The sequence below is a fragment of the Rana temporaria genome, chromosome 3 (assembly GCF_905171775.1).
Source record: "Rana temporaria chromosome 3, aRanTem1.1, whole genome shotgun sequence".
In the NCBI taxonomy this organism is placed as follows: domain Eukaryota; kingdom Metazoa; phylum Chordata; class Amphibia; order Anura; family Ranidae; genus Rana; species Rana temporaria.
Genome location: NC_053491.1, coordinates 465,016,855 through 465,034,181, shown reverse-complemented (window position 1 = coordinate 465,034,181; position 17,327 = coordinate 465,016,855). Strand labels below are relative to the sequence as shown.

The 17,327-nt window shown below is 44.9% G+C and overlaps 1 protein-coding gene across 1 annotated transcript in view; it reads right to left on the bottom strand.

Moving 5' to 3' along the window:
- Positions 1 to 11,620, bottom strand: part of LOC120933566 — a 37,963-nt gene extending 26,343 nt beyond the window's left edge. Inside the window, exons 1-4 of the mRNA XM_040346827.1 lie at positions 11,401 to 11,620; positions 9,986 to 10,048; positions 5,471 to 5,542; positions 5,298 to 5,386 (exon numbers count right to left, since the gene is read on the bottom strand). Of these exons, the coding sequence (XP_040202761.1) occupies positions 5,298 to 5,386; positions 5,471 to 5,542; positions 9,986 to 10,048; positions 11,401 to 11,415 (239 nt within the window). The 5' untranslated portion in view covers positions 11,416 to 11,620. The remainder of the gene's footprint in view (positions 1 to 5,297; positions 5,387 to 5,470; positions 5,543 to 9,985; positions 10,049 to 11,400) is intronic.
- Positions 11,621 to 17,327: the final 5,707 nt, after the last annotated feature.

Genomic DNA, 17,327 nt, shown 5'->3' with positions numbered 1-17,327 from the left:
ACACCAAAACTGTAAGTACTGAATTTTTTTTTTACAGGAATGTGGTCCATATTAGGGGTGCGCGCTATACGCCGGAGCGCGCAATACGCCCATAAATACTATATGTGATTCGGCACAGGAGGGCCGCCCTGTAGTAGTACATCTGCTATGGGGCGGTCTAGAACTTGTTAATATATTACTAATCCATCCACTCACCAATTGAAGAAGAAGACTGTGGGGCCCTAATTGTGCCTTAAGGAGGACATATACAAATATAAAAACAATACAACTTTATTACAAAAGTCAAAACCCAGTCAAAAAGAAGGCACAAAACAAAAGTACAGTTGCCATATCACAATTGACATTTGAAGCACATATCTGTGGTTTCAAAAAAAGCATGATGGATTAACGCATTTCGTGATTTTCTGGCTTCCTCAGAATCCACATGGTCTTCCCTCTGGTGTTCGGCCAGTCATATGCCAAGTCATATTGAATAATACATAACTCCATATGACTTGGCATTTTGGTGTTGTTGAGGTTATTTATCCTTTGTCATGTTTTCATTTATTGCTCTGTACAGCCGTATCCTTCATTGTTACAAGAGCGTGGATCCTGAGGAAGTGTAAAAATCATGAAACACGTTGATCCATTATGCATTCTTAAAATCTCAGATATGTGCTTGAAACGGGCAATTGCGATATTGGCAGCTGTGCTTTGTTTTGAAATTGTTGAATATTTTGATTCATTGGTTTTTTTTTTACCACTTGCGGTCACTTTTACCACTTTCCGGCCGCCGACTATTTACGGCCACAAGGTGGCTCTAAAATGCCGGGAGGCCATCAATATACGACCTCTGGCCTCCTGCCACTGGGGGGGCGCGTCACTCAGGTGCCGATGCGCGTGGCTGGCGACCACGATGTCCGCCAGGCACCCGCGATCGGCAGTCTCAGAGCCAGGGATGTGGATCTCTGTGTGTAAACACAGGGATCCACATCCTGTTAGGGAGAGGAGACCGATGGTGTGTCCCTTGTACATAGGGACAACCATCGGTCACCTCCCCCAGTCACTTCCCTCCCCCCACAGTAAGAATCCCCTTGATCGCCCCCTAGTGTTAACCTTCTCCCTGCCAGTCACATTTATACAGTAATCAGTGCATATTTATAGCACGGATCGCTGTATAAATGTGAATGGTCCCAAAAATGTGTCAAAAGTGTCCGCCGTAATATCGCAGTCCTGACAAAAATCGCAGATCGCCGACATTACTAGTTAAAAAAAAAAATAATAAAAAAAATGTCATAATTCTATCCCCGATTTTGTAGGCGTTATAATGTTTGCGCAAACCAATCACTATACGCTTATTGCGATTTTTTTTTTACCAAAAATATGTATTAGCCTAAACTGAGAAAAAAAATGTTTTTTTTTTTAAAAAATGGGAAATTTATTATAGCAAAAAGTAAAACATTTTGGGCTAGATTCACGTAGACTTTACGTCGGCGTATCTATTGGTACGCCGCTTAAGTTAGAAGATGCGCCGTCGTATCTATGCGTGCTATTCTGGGAGCTAGATACGCCTGAATTTCAGCTTCCTCCGACCGACGTAAGCGTTAGTACGCCGTCGTATGTAGGGTGCATATTTACGCTGGGCTCTAGGGGCGCTTCCGTAGATTTACGAGTAGAATATGTAAATTACCTAGATACGCCGATTCACGAACGTACTTGCATCCGCTACGCCGTTTACGTAAGGCTTACGTCCGGCGTAAAGTTATCCCTGCTATAGGAGGAGCTGCCAATGTTAAGGTATGGACGTCGGAACAGCCGTCAAATTTTACGTAAGTGGTACGTGAATGGGGCTGTACGTAGGTTACGTTCACGTAGAAAGCATTGAGCCGACGTTTCTTAGGGAGTATTTGCGACGTGATTCTGAGCATGTGCGTGCATGCGCCGTAAGAACGGCTATTCATTTACATGGGGTCACGGCTAATTTAAATGAGGCACGCCCCCTACCTGCCTATTTTGAATTAGGCGGGCTTACGCTGGCCTAATTACACTACACCGGCGCAACGTACGGCGCGGGATCTTTCAGAATCCTTTTCTGGGCTCCCTGATTTACGTCGGCATAGCGCATATGAGATGCGCTACGCCGGCCAAAAGGTACGCCGCTGTACCTGAATCTAGCCCATTGTGTTTTTTTCAAAATTGTCGCTCTATTTTTGTTTATAGCGCAAAAAATAAAAACCGCACAGGCGATCAAACACCACCAAAAGAAAGCTCTGTTTGTGGAAAAAAAAAGGATGTCAATTTTGTTTGGGAGCCACACGACCGCGCAATTGTCATTCAAAGCGTGACAGTGCCGAAAGCTGAAATTTTGCCTGGGCAGGAAGGGGGTATATGTGCCCAGTAAGCAAGCGGTTAACTAATCCGAACATTTCTGTCTATACATATTAAAGATTCAGTAAAGGATACTACAATTAAACATTAGATTATGTGGGCACAAGCGGTTAGTATTTCCACTTGGCAGCACTAGGGTCGTTGGTTCAAATCCCAACCTGTTGGCAGGTGCAGCTAGCTAATCTGCCACTAGGTGGCTCTGTTCCATAATAATGTCTGGTTACAGAAGGTAGTGTCATCAGGTGCTGGGCCCATTTAATTAAAGCCCTCCTGTATTGATGACATGACTGAGTCAGTGCCCAGTTATAAGCCAGGTTGGGAGGAGGCCTAGTGTAGTTGGGGCATGAGAGCCAAAATCCCCACATTTAAGCAGATGTAGCCTGCAAGTGTAGGCCATGGACAGGGCTGGAGGCTACATACCTCCCAACATTTTGAGATGGGAATGAGGGACACCTAACAAACATATGTAGGCATAGGACACGCCCCCTGCCACACCCCCTAAGGAGAATTAACCCCACCCCCCAAAAAAGGCCAATTAAACCCACAAGGACTTTTTTTTACCACTACTGTTACTTTATATTGGCTTTTAAAATGTACAAATGCAGCAATTTTGAATTTGGATGAAAGGTTTAGCACTGTGCATTTGTTTACTAAGGTTCTCTAACAAACCTCTGAAGGCTTCACAGAACAGCTGCATTTATACTGAGATTAAATTATACACAGAGGTGGACTCTATTTACTAATTAGGTGACTTCTGAAGGCAATTGGTCCCACTAGATTTTAGTTGGGGGTATCAGAGTAAAGGGGCGGAATACAAATGCCCCCCCCACACTATTCACATATTTATAAAATTATGAAGAAAACCATTTATCATTTTCCTTCCACTTCACAATTATGTGCCACTTTGTGTTGGTCCATCACATAAAATCCCAATAAAATACATTTACGTTTTTGGTTGTAACATGACAAAATGTGGAAAATTTCAAGGGGTATGAATACTTTTTCAAGGCACTGTAAGCTGACCAAGGGAGACAAAAGGACATTGCACTTGTGACCCGGAATGAGAAAGCAACTGATGCAAAAGTAACTGCAGAGCTCAATCTCATTCTTTCAAAGCCCGATCCTAGGGTCACAGGCGCCTGGGTGCAGAAATATTTCTGGCGCCCCCACATGGGCGTGGTCATTTCTTCTAACTCCTCCCCTTTACAAATGTTTTTATGGCAATGACTCAACCACAGAGATGCTCCCCCACAAAGTCTTCATTACTCTGGGATCCTTACATGATCTCTTAACAATAAACAAAATACAGGAAGAGAAGCAGAGTACTTTATTGGGACCTGGAGGAGGGCCTCTCTGATGGACACAGGGAGGGCTTCTGTTAGAGAGTCTGTTAGTAAGAGCCCCCAGACATACTACAGACATGATACAGGAGATGGTCAGAGATTGCAGACATGATACAGGAGATGGTCAGAGACTAAAGACATAGTAAAGGAGACGGTCAGAGACTGCAGACATAGTACAGGAGATGGTCAGAGACTACAGACATAGTACAGGAGATGGTCAGAGACTGAAGACATAGTAAAGGAGACGGTCAGAGACTGCAGACATAGTACAGGAGACGGTCAGAGACTGAAGACATAGTACAGGAGATGGTCAGAGACTGAAGACATAGTAAAGGAGACGGTCAGAGACTGCAGACATAGTACAGGAGATGGTCAGAGACTGCAGACATACTACAGGAGATGGTCAGAGACTACAGACATAGTACAGGAGATGGTCAGAGACTGCAGACATGGTACAGGAGATGGTCAGAGACTACAGACATAGTACAGGAGATGGTCAGAGACTGCAGACATAGTACAGGAGACGGTCAGAGACTGAAGACATAGTACAGGAGATGGTCAGAGACTGCAGACATACTACAGGAGATGGTCAGAGACTACAGACATAGTACAGGAGATGGTCAGAGACTGCAGACATAGTACAGGAGATGGTCAGAGACTACAGACATAGTACAGGAGATGGTCAGAGACTGCAGACATGGTACAGGAGATGGTCAGAGACACATGAGTTCTGGACGGACACACACCTATGCTCAGAACACTAGTTCTGGACGGACACAAACAAGGAGAGAAGGAGGGAGGGGAGAACTCTGCCACTTCGGCGCCCCCACCTCTGTAGGCGCCTGGGTGTACCCTGCCTAGGATCGGCCCTGCCCGTGTCCACAAAACTGTGTGGAGGGGACTCCATCAGCAAAACATTCACGGGCGAGCTGCAATTGCCAAACTACTAGTGCGCAATATTAAAGTGGATGTAAAGCCCCTCTCATCCTTTCTAAACTACTGCCATAGTGCTGATCTATAAGGATATAGATGCCTCCTGCATGTATCCTTACCTGTGAAATGTCTCCCCTCTGTCTGTTATAAGAACTGAAAAACTGCAGATTCTGTGGGTGGGTCTGTTGTCTGGAGCTCGGTGGGTGGAGTCGTGATGTCAGTAGACCTCCCACCCACCTCTACACTCCCCTTATCAACATGCACTAAACACAACACTAAATTCTGCTATGATCACTAACATCCAGTCAAAATCCAGAAAAGTAACCACATGACTTCATAAAAGGAGTGGGGGCGGGAATTAAAAAATAATGCCTGTCTCCAGGCTAGTGCATGAGATATGTAAATCACCTGTCACTCACAGCAAGGGGGCGGAACGGACTAAGGTTTTTCTCTGTAAGTCCGTTTTATCTCACTGAACAATAAAAGAGGATTGCTCAGAGCTGGAGTAACTCTGTGTGGCAAGACTGGGCACAGATGATAGGAAATCTTATACTCTACATTGTGACATCAAAAGATTTTCGGGTTTGCATCCACTTCAATGATAAGAGGAGTGAGTGGTGTATATGTAAATGATATAAAATGATATATAAGTACCGGGGTGTGGACTGGCCACTGCTGTATGTGGGCAGGTGTCCGCTGGCGTCACTGCCGAGGGACCCTGGAGAGCGGAGAAACGGGCAGCCCTAGGAGACAAGACGGTGAAAAACCGGTGAGAAACCAGACTCATGTATACAGAGGTCTGATCATCACCAGATATCGGTACTCACCAAGTCATCATTCACCACAGTGAGCAGAATCTCCTCCCTCCCCCTCAGCCAAGGCTGGAAGTATCGGAATCCCTGGTCAACAATAATCAAGACATTATAGTTAAAGAAAAACTCCAGTATACATTTTTCATTACTAAAAATAGTTCTCCAGACAGTAACGAAGAAAAAAAACAAAACAAAGCTCCGGCTGCAATACTTACCTTCAATCCATGGCTGTCCCCCACAGTACCTCCCCCACACTAGATGTCCTCAGTCTTCCAGGTTGAATGATACTTGGGGGCAGATCCACAGACGAAGTACGCCGGCGTATCTACTGATACGCCGGCGTACTTTCAAATTTCCCGCGTCGTATCTTTAGTTTGAATCCTCAAACCAAGATACGACGGCATCTGGGTTAGATCCGACAGGCGTACGGCTTCGTATGCCTTCGGATCGCAGATGCAATACTTCGGTGTCCGCTGGGTGGAGTTTGCGTCATTTTCCGCGTCGGGTATGCAAATGAGCTTTTTCAGACGATCCACGAAAGTACTCTCTTACGTCGCATTCTCTTACGTCGTCTCTAGTCGGCTTTTCCCGGCGTATAGTTAAAGCTGCTATTTTGCGGCGTATAGATAGACTTGCCATGTTAAAGTATGGCCGTCGTTCCCGCGTCGAAATTTGAATTTTTTTTTTTGTTGCGCAAGTCGTCCGTGAATCGGGATGGACGTAAGTTACATCTAAGTTCAAAAAATGATGTTGTTGCGACGTAATTTCGCGCAAAGCACGGCGGGAAATTTCAAAATGGAGCATGCGCAGTTTAATGGGCGCGGGGACGCACTTCATTTAAATGAATCACGCCCCCTTTCCGCCGATTTGAATTCCACCGCCAGAAATACACTATGCCGACGTAACTTACAGCGCAAATTTGTCCTGGATTTGACTTAAAGCCAGGTAAGATACGGCGGCGTAGCGTATCACTGATACGCTGCGCCTGTCCATTTGTATGTGGATCTGGCCCTGAGTGTCACTTAAAGGATTTGTAAAGGTCCAATTTTTTTTTTTCCTAAATATCTTCCTTTACCTTAGTGCAGTCCTCCTTCACTTACCTCATCCTTCCATTTTGCTTTTAAATGTCCTTATTTATTCTGAGAAATACTCACTTCCTGTTCTTCTGTCTGTAACTCCAAACAGTAATGCAAGGCTTTCTCCCTGGTGTGGAGAAAGCCTCCTGAGGGGGCGAGCAGGAGAGTCAGGACACTCTCTACTTTGCAGATAGAGAAAGGAGCTGTGTGTTAGTGGGCGTCCTGACCCTCCTGCTCGCCCCCTCAAGAGGCTTTCTCCACACCAGGGAGAAAGCCTCGCATTACTGTGTGGAGTTACAGACAGAAGAACAGGAAGTGAGGATTTCTCAGAAGAAATAAGGACATTTAAAAGCAAAATAGAAGGATGAGGTAAGTGGAGGAGGACTGCACTAAGGTAAAGGAAGCTATTTAGGGGGGGGGGGGGATTCCTTTACAACCCCTTTAAAGGGAAACTCATCATTTTGTGCAGGGTTACATAATATTTAAATAGCATTATAGGTTTTTAAAAGAGACAGTATAGCAGAAGCTGTTTGCTTTCAGACTATCTCTCCAATTGAAACTCCATACAGATGCACCTAAATAAAGGGGGATTATCCCCTCTTCTGACTCATTCAGTTATATTTAGGCGTTTTTCCTACGGAGAATTTTGCGCAGCGTAGTGTTTGTGATTTCACAAGGACGTGCAATTTTAAGACATGGCGGGCTAGAATCATAAAAGAGTTACGTTGGCGTATCTCCAGATACGTCGTCGTAACTCCGAATGCGGGCCGTCGCATCTCGGCGCCTGATTCATAGAATCAGATACGCCTCAATGTTGCCTAGATACGAGCGGCGTAAGTCTCCTACGTCGTCGTATCTTAGGCTGCATTCGCACCTAGACGTATGTTACCGCGGCGTATTTTGCCGCGACAAATTGCGGCGTTTTGTCCCGCGATTTGCCGCGACAAAACGCGGTAAAATACGCCGCGGTAACATACACAGGAGGGGTGACAACATTGTCAGCTATGGCCGAAAGCCGCCTGAAAAAAAGGTCCGGGACTTGTTTTCAGGCGGCAGGCGTTCGGCGTGGAGATGTGAACCATCTCCATAGCCGACAATGTAAACTCACCCCTCCAGCGTATCAGGGGCTGCTGCGGCGTCGCGCTACAGGCGTATATACGCCTAGGTGTGAATGGGCACTTAGGGTGCATATTTAGGCTGACCGCTAGGGGCGCTTCCGTAGATTTCCGTGCAGAATATGCAAATGAGATAGATACGCCGATTCAGAAACGTACGTCCGCCCGGCGCATTGATTTACGTCGCTTACGTAAGGCTTTTTCCGGCGTAAAGCTACCCCTGCTATATGAGGCGTAGCCAATGTTAAGTATGAACGTCGGGACAGCGTCGAATTTTGCGTCGTGTACGTTGTTTGCGTAAGTCGTACACGAATAGGGCTGTGCGTAAGTTACGTTCACGTCTAAAGCAATGACTTTTTGCGGCGTAATTTGGAGCATTCGCACTGGGATACTTTAGTAACGTCAATTACGTGGGGTCGCGATTAATTAGCATACAACACGCCCCCTACCAGCCTATTTTGAATTAGGCGGGCTTACGCCAGCCCATATACGCTACGCCGCCGTAACTTCGGACGCAAGTTCTTTCTGAATACCGGACTTCCCTTTCAAAGTTATGGCGGCGTAGCGTATATGAGATACGCTACGCCCGCCTAAAGATAGGCATTTGTTTCTGAATCTAGCCCGGCATGTTTAGGTATCTATATACAGTGGAACCTTGGATTGCAAGCATAATCCGTTCCAGGAGAATGCTCATAATCCAAAGTAGTCGCATATCAAAGCGAGTTTCCCCATAGAAGTCAATGGAAACGAAAATAATTTGTTCCACATTTACTTCAATGACATGCAATATCGCATTTGGCCAGAGGAGGGGGGCGCCGGAGAGCCTCGGAAACACTCGGAAAGGCCCGAGGACAGCTCGGCTGAAAGGCTCGGGGATGAAGTATTTCCAAAGTTTTCCAAGCATTTTCGAATGGCTCTGCTCAGCTCCGGCGCCCCCCCCCCACCTCAGGCCAAACCCGGTACTGCACACCGCTTTGGCCTGAATCCTGCTCGTTTTGGGAGACAACACTCGCAAACCGAATCAGGATTTTTAAAAATACAGTGCTCGTATTGCGAAAGGCTCGTCAACCGCGTTACTCGCAATCAGAGGTTCCACGGTACTTGACCCAACCTCATCTTTTATATTTTACCAAAAACTGGGTATAATCTTGTGCTTGTTTGCACTTAAATTCATTTTAGTGTACTTGTTCCTGCAGAATATGGGCTAGATTCAGGTATATGCGCCTGATCTTACGGCGGCGCAGCGTATCGTATTTATGCTACGCCGCCGCAACTTACAGGAGCAAGTGCAGTATTCACAAAGCACCCTCTCCGTAAGTTGCGGCGGCGTAGCGTAAATAGGGCCGGCGTAAGCGCGCAAAATTAAAATTTGTAAGGGGGCGTGTTTTATGTTAATGTGTGTTGACCTGACGTGATTGACGTTTTGTACGAACGCCGTCCGTGTACATATCCCAGTGTGCATTGCTCCAAATGACGTCGCAAGGACATCATTGGTTTCGACTTGAACGTAAATTACGTCCAGCCCTATTCGCAAACGACTTACGCAAACGACGTAAAAAATTCAAAAATCGAAGCGGGAAGGACGTCCATACTTAACATTGAGTGCGCCTCATAGAAGCAGGCACAACGTTACGCCGAAAAAGCCTTACGCAAACAACGTAAAAAACGAACGCCGGGCGCACCTACGTTTGTAAATCGACGTAACTCAGTAATTTGCATATTTTACACCGAAAACAACGGAAGCGCCACCTAGCGGCCAGCGTGAGAATGCACCCTAAAATACGACGGCGTAATAGAATTACGCCAGTCGGATCTTAGGCTAATGTCGGCGTATCTTGCTTTCTGAATACAGAAAGTAGATACGCCGGCGCAGCTTTGAATTTACGCGGCGTATCTATGGATACGCCGGCGTAATTCTTTGCTGAATCTAGCCCTTTGTGTTTGATAAATAGCTGTGCAAGTATCATACAACATTAAAAACTTGCAACTGCCACCACTTTATTCTCCACTGCTTCTGCTTTCAGAAAATACAAAATTCTAAAGTAATTTCTAGTGTGTGTGAAAAATTCTAAATTTGCCTCAGTAGACAAGTAGAAAAGCTCTGTAAACAGTTTATTTTTTTTTACTCAACAGAGCAGCTAAGAATAGAAAGGTAAATGCATGAAAATGAGCCTACAGCGCCACCTGCAGGCTGGAAATAAAACAAAAAAAAAATCAATGTTCAGTATTTTATAATTAAATGAGTACATTTAAATTTTTTTCCCCCTAAACATATTAAAAAAGAAACACTAAACATTCTCAGTGTGGTACAGATTAAAAAAAGAAAGATGTGACTTTACCTGTAGGGATCCGAGAAGGGCCAAGTCTGATAGGAACTGGTCCAGTTTCTGCTTTTCCTCATCCTACAGCAGCACAAACATATATTATTTGATAATAATGAAATTATACACACAGGGCCAGATCCACAAAGCAGTTACGACGGCGTATCTATTGATACGCCGCGTAACTTCTAGTTTGCTCCGGCGTATCTTTGTTTTGTATAAACAAAACAAGATACGCCTGAAGCTGTGCTAGATCCGACTGGCGTACGTCTTAGTACGCCGTAGGATCTAAGGTGCATATTTACGCTGGCTGCTAGGTGGCCTTTCCGTCGATTTCCGCGTCGAGTATGCAAATTAGCTAGATACGGCGATCCACGAACGTACATCCGGTGGCGCATTTTTTTACGTCGTTTCCGTAAGGCTTTTTTTGGCGTATAGTTACCCCTGCTATATGAGGCGTATCCTATGTTAAGTATGGCTGTCGTTCCCGTGTCGAATTTTGAAAATTTTACGTTGTTTGCGTAAGTTGTTCGCGAATAGGGCTTTGCGTAGAATGACGTTCACGTCGTAAGCATTGGCTTATTGCGGGTTAATTTGGAGCATGCGCACTGGGATACCCCCACGGACGGCGCATGCGCCGTTCAGAAAAAACTTTATTTTACGTCGGGTCAAGTAAAATTAAAAGTAATAATTCTATCCCCTATTTTGTAGACGTTATAACGTTTGCGCAAACCAATCACTGTACGCTTATTGCGTTGTGTTTTTTTTTTACCAAAAATATGTAGAAGACTACGTATCGGACTAAACTGAAAAAAAATATAGAATTTTTTTTTAAATGGGATAGTTATTATAGCAAAAAGTAAAAAATATTGCATTTTTTTTTAAATTGTCGCTCTTTTTTTGTTTATAGCGCAAAAACTAAAAACCGCAGAGGTGATCAAATACCACCAAAAGAAAGCTCTATTTGTGGGAATAAAAGGATGTCAATGTTGTTTGGGAGCCACGTCGCACGACCGCGTAATTGTCATTCAAAGCGTAACAGTGCCGAAAGCTTAAATTTCACCTGGGCAGGAAGGGGGTATATGTGCCCAGTAGCAAGTGGTTAAAATTTCCCCATCCCCCGTTCAAATCGAATTCGGGGACAAAACCATGGGCAGTGTCCTCAATACGGGGACTGTCCCCGGAAACCGGGGATGTCTGGTCACCCTACTCTAGGTTACATTTGGCAGCACAGGCCACATTAGGCAGGGGCATCAACATGTGCTGCCGGTGCCTCTGTTGGCCTAACGCAGACCGATCATTACCTCCTATAGTGGGGGCTGAACATAAAGGCCTGCAAACCGAATCATTTGAGGGTTACAGCTTAGTGAATGAAGCCAACGTCCTCATTGTTGTAATAATATAGTAGAAAACGACATGCACAGAACACTCACTCTATAGCTCTTCATGGTGACGTCACCATCGATGGTCACAGGGACTCCGGCGAGACCTTGCGCATTCCTATATTATAACCATCTGGCTGTTTTGGTCCATCTATCCATTGATATGGCTGTGCCTGCTGCTTCCATTCTTCTCTTTGCAGCTGCTCTCCCTGCGGCCCCTCCCTGTCTTCAGAACTCCCCCCTTCCACGCCAGAGCTGGTGACAATGGAACAACAGGCGACAAAAGGTTTCTACATGGAGAAATACAGCGCCGGCTATCCAAGATGTATAGTGTCTGTATAGAAATGAACTAGCCAGAGGAACAGGCAGACCCTTGAAGAAAATCATCCAATGTAGTCACCAAATCATAGGCAGAGGGATTAAAGCCAAGAGGACCTAGCAGCCTATTATCTCCAATATAGAAATCTGGTCACCTGTAATGATCCTACTCAATATAGGATTACTTTATTGCATACGGCGTTATTTATGTTTTTATACATTTGTTTTCTTGCATGTCCTTTTATTTATAATTTTTCTCTCCTTTACGTGCGGGCCAAGCTGTCCAGCAAAAGTGACAGTTATTGGGGCTGGAACAAACCATAACACCCTGCCAGTGATACTAACAATGGTCAGTTTTACATTATATATACAGTATGTAGCACCTGGTTACTTCCAAGTACCGGTGCTTTGTTAAATTTAGAGGGGGATCAGAGAGTTAATTGGCTCTGATCCAGTTAATCTGTTCAAATTGGGTCTCTGTCTCAGCTTGGCTGTGGGCTTATTCTGTTTCTGGGGGTGCTGTTCCCACCCCAGGACGATAGGTGGCAGCAGTGGAGTCGAGGTTTGGGTGCTTTTGCCCAGCAGCCTATCAGGAGGAAGTGGGTAGTCTCAAGTGATATATGTGAAAGGCTAACTGCTATATTAAAGATGTGACCTATAATGGCCACTAAAAGTACAACATGCAGCCACCTCAAAAACCCTCAGCAATCATAGCGATAATGATTAAAGAATAAAACAAATGACATTAAATCCAAACGAGATCCATCAGGACTGCATATCTGAAACTGCGAGATTGGGATCCATTAAATGCGGTTTCTGATCCCCTGTCACAAGGGATCGTGGGATTTCGGTAAGAGGCCAATCTAAGTCTGGTGGAGGACATGTCACTTTTTCTTTTGGACACGTTTACAATCAATCCGTAATGTGGCACAGATGCACACTTTTCCTGCTATTTATGGACTTTCTACTGTCAATATTTTGGACTGTGTATTAACCTAATAAAAGCCCAAATTTATATTCAGTTGATGGTTTTGGATTTAATGTCATTTTTTTGTTTTTTTCTTTAATCACTATGATTGCTGAGGGTTTTTGAGGTGGCTGCATGTTGTACTTTTAGAGGCCATTATAGGTCACATCTTTGATATAGCAGTTAGCCTTTCACATATATCACTTGAGACTACTCACTTGCATACGTTTGCGTCTGTCAAGAAGGGTGGTTGAGGTAGCGCGAATTATATTTCCTATGTTTTTTTTTCTTGTATTTATTGTTTACACGATAATCGCAGCACCCGGAGGGAATAGACTGACTACGTTGCATTTCTCTGTTAATTTTAGCGCAGTTTCTTTTCATTTTTCCAGCCTATCAGGAGGGTTTCTCCTTAGCTGTGCATGCTGGGGGAGGGTATTTATGAGACAAACGCCATTGGTCTGGGGTTCTTCGAGTGCGGCACCCATCTTTAGGGTGACTGGATCACGGTGCCCCAGCAAAATGGCCTTCCAGGCTGTGGTGCACGTACCACGCTGTGTTCCTGGTTCTACGTTGGTCCAGAACATTTAAAGCTGTGGTGGGGCCCCAGTAATCGACTGGGTCCCCAATCCTGAGAAGATCCCAAGCATGGTCCCAGTGAGAGGAAGCTGTTCGGTGGGGAGTCCATCTGAGGAGAGGCTGGCAATCCAATAGGGTCTTGACAATCCACCGGGGATCAAGAGAACCGATTACTGAAAGGTTGGACGTTGGTCACCTGTCAGTGGGTAACCTGCAAACTACCTGAAGGAGATCCAGGCCAAAGTCCATCAAGGAGGATTACCTCCACTCAGGGCCAGATTAAGAACATCATGGGCCTGGTGCTGAGGATTTTGGTGGGGCCGTTTATATAAAAACGCAGCCCAGCCAAGGCAAGTGACCAAAGGCACGTAACCCGGAAGACTGGGTGAAGATGGAAGCGCCCAGGCCCCGCCAGATTCATTACAGCGCAGCACTGGAGGGCTCAGTCTGAAAATGTAAGTGTACCCTAATGTGCCAATATGCTGTGTATTCTTGTACGTTGTGGCATAACCTACCCCAGGGCCTCTAAAAGTAGTAATGTCAGGAAAGTTTACTAGCACTTTAATATCACAGGAGCCTCTCATGGGGCCCCTACTAACCCGGTGGCCCTTGGGCAGTGCATAGTTGCCAACATTTAAAAAAGATTTTCAGGGACACTTTTTGATACAAGTGCTCTATTTAGAGTAGCTGAGATCCCCTATGTTCCTCTAAATGAGTACTACTAATGGGGCAGAACAAATATGAGAACTGAGATTTCCTTTAGTTGAGGAATCAAAAATGTGTCCATTCTAGAGCTGGTAACATATTTAGTATAATTTTAAAGAACTGTTTTTGTGGGTAAGCGACATAGGGGAGGAGTATGGACGGTATATAAGTGGGAAGTATGTGCAGGTGAGGGAGAGGAATGTGGAGGGTCTAACAGTGGGCATTATGTACAGGAGAGGAGTGCAAAGGGTACAGCCAAAAGGCAATATGTACAGGAGTGGAGTGTATGACAGCAGGCACTATGTACAGGAGGAGTGTGAAGGGTATGACAGTGGGCAGTGTGTACAGGAGGAGTGTGGGGGTATGACAGAGGGTAGTATGTACAGGAGAACAATGTGGATGGTATGATAGTGGGCACTATGTATAGGAGAGTAGTGTGAAGGGTATGACAGTGAGAAGTATGTACAGGAGAGGAGTGCGGAGGGTGAAACAGTTGGCACTATGTACAGAAGAGAAGTGTATTACAGCAGGCACTATGGAGAGGAGTGTGGAGAGTATGACAGTGAGCACTATGTACATGAGTGGAAGGATGTTTAGGGACTGCGTAGTGGTTAAGCGGGTCATACATGGATTGAAATGCCAATTATGCAGAGACCAGCCATAGTTGATCTATGTATGGGCTAGCTGGTTTTACACAGGTCAATCTATTAATCAACTTGAGTACAACCAGTTTGTTATTGCTTTGGGAAAAACCTTAGTGCTACCAGCTATAGTCAACACTGATCATTGTATGCACTGGCAGAACACAACACTGCAGGAGTGATTCCCCCATCCACAGGTCAGCAGGTGAGAGGGTGTGTGGGGACAGGCTGGGGAGAGATACTAGTCAGTGGCTGGGAAGGCCCTGGCTAGTATCAGAGCCAGATCCACAGGTTACATACGCCACGATCGTTAAAGCGAGAATAATTCTAGTACTAGACCTCCAACTCTTAACATGTAACCTAAAAAAAAAAAAAAATTTAAAGCATCGCTTAGGATACAAAAAAAAAAAAAAAAAAAAATCGTTCCAACTTTAGTGTTTTTTTTTAAATGAAACAGTTCATTTCCAAAAAAAATATGTTTGAAAAATTGCTGCGCAAATACTGTGCTAGAGCTGCACAATTAATCGTTTTAATAAAAAAAAAAAAATCGTGATTTCGATTCAACCCCCCTGACGATCTCCAATGCAGAGTTTGACGATTCTTTCATATAACAAGTGGAGAGACTTTCAGCTGTCAAAAGAAAATATCTGGCAGTCTGGCCAAGTTTTTAACAGGAAACATTGTAACCAACGCTTCCTTCTTAAATCAAACGGATAAACCTGTGTAAAGAACAAATCCCCCAAGTTTGTAACATGAAACATTGTAACCAACTATCTTCTTAGATCAAACTTCTGTGTGGAAATGCAGGAAATGTAACCACTTAAAGTCCAACACTTGTTTCTTAAAAGCGGGGGGGGGGGGTTCACCTGAAAAAAAAAAATTTAGATTTTTTTAAATCAATGCAGTACTTACTGTTTTAGAGATAGATCTTCTCCGCCGCGTCCGGGTTTGGCTTTCGGGACTGGGCATTCCTATGACTGACAGCCTTCCGACGGTCGCATACAGCTCGTCACGAGTTGCCGAATGTCGGTGCGGCTCTATATGATGCCTGCGCACCGACGTTCGGAAACTGGCGACGCGCTGTATGCGACGGTCGGAAGGCTGTCAAATAGGAACGCCCAGTCCCGCGGCCCATACCCGGAAGCGGCGGAGAACATCTCTAAAACGGTAAGTACTGCATTGATTTTAAACAAAACACCCGATTCTGCCTCCAGTAATTGGCCTTAATCTAATGTTAAAAATGTATTTTTTGGGTGAACCTCCACTTTGTTAAAAAGCAATATTTTTTGCTAGAAAATTACTTGGAACCGCCAAACATTTTTGGAAGAGTCTTTAGGTCTAGGGAATAAAATGGCTATTGCTGCAATATTTTATGTCCACACTGCATTTGCCCATTTCAATGAATAAAAACTAAACAGTATAGTTAGCCCATTTTTTTTTGTTTTAATGTGAAAGATGTTACGCCGCAAGAATCATGAGAATCGTGATTTATCTTCTAAGCAAATAAATTGCAATTCTCATTTTAGCCAGAATCGTGCAGCTCTGTACCCTGCAACATAAAAAGTTGCAAAGACCACCATAGAGTAATTTTCTATCAAAAAACAAATGATGATTTTTACATGTAGTAGAGAAGTGTCAGAATTGGCCTGGGTGGCAAGGGGTTAATTACCATGAGTAATATACAAATTATTATAAGCCCTGTGATCCTATCAGTTTGCTGTAGTGTGTCAGCTTGTATTTATACTGGCCGCTCTGAATGTAGCTTCTGACAGGCTGTGCAAGCAGGCCCGTATCTCCGGAACCATAAATGATAGCCGTCCCATATTTTCACCAGTTGTGGGGTAGGTCTTCCCATGCCTACCCTCCAAATGTGGGGTGTCTGCAACCTCTGGACTGCTAGCTACAACCCCTGAAGGTCGATTTTTTGGCAAATGGGTTTATCTTGAGAAAGGGGCCTGGAGCTGTAGCTCCATCAGTCCCCCCCATGTTAATCCGTCCCTGACCACTGCATTGATGCAGGAATCCCTCCTGGCAAGCCATAATTTCAGGGTGGGTGCCCCTCCAGAAGACAGATATTAAGATTCTGTTATAGCCCCTAGGGATTATTGCAAGTTTAATATGGCAGGCTGGTTGTACCCAAGTTGAGTGATCAACTTGGTACATTCGGCCTGTGCATACACTGGTCAGTTTAACTATGATGGGAACTCGCCTGCTCTCTTCCAAATGCTCAGACTTGTCCCAACCAGGGGCGTCCCTAGGGGGGGCCCTGACCCCCCCAACATCATGCTGTGCCCCACCATGAGCCCCCCAAAAAAAAAAATTTTTTTTTTTGCAATTTTTGTATTTTGCTCCCCGAGAGGGAGAGTGTCCCCAGTCAGCTCTGCGGGGGATTCCTCCCCCTCCCTCTGCTCGCCATCACTGCATAATGCGAGCGCTCACACAACCAGATATTCTAGCCTGGACCGTGTTTAAGTGTGTGCACTGCAGACTGCAGTACACTGTAATCACTGAACTACATTATCTCCATCCCTTCTCTCTCCCCCATCTGTCTCCCTCCCCCTCTCCTGTTCTTTCAAAACATTCACAATTTACTTTCACTTTCAGTTAGGCAGATAATATACGGTGCAAATTTCTTTCCTGCATCCACAGATTGCAGGAAAGAAACTTGCATGATTCCCCCATCAACAGACAGTGGTGACAGGGGAATATCCCTCCTGCCCAGCAATTATATTCTCCCGACACAGTGATTATCACTAGTGACTATACAG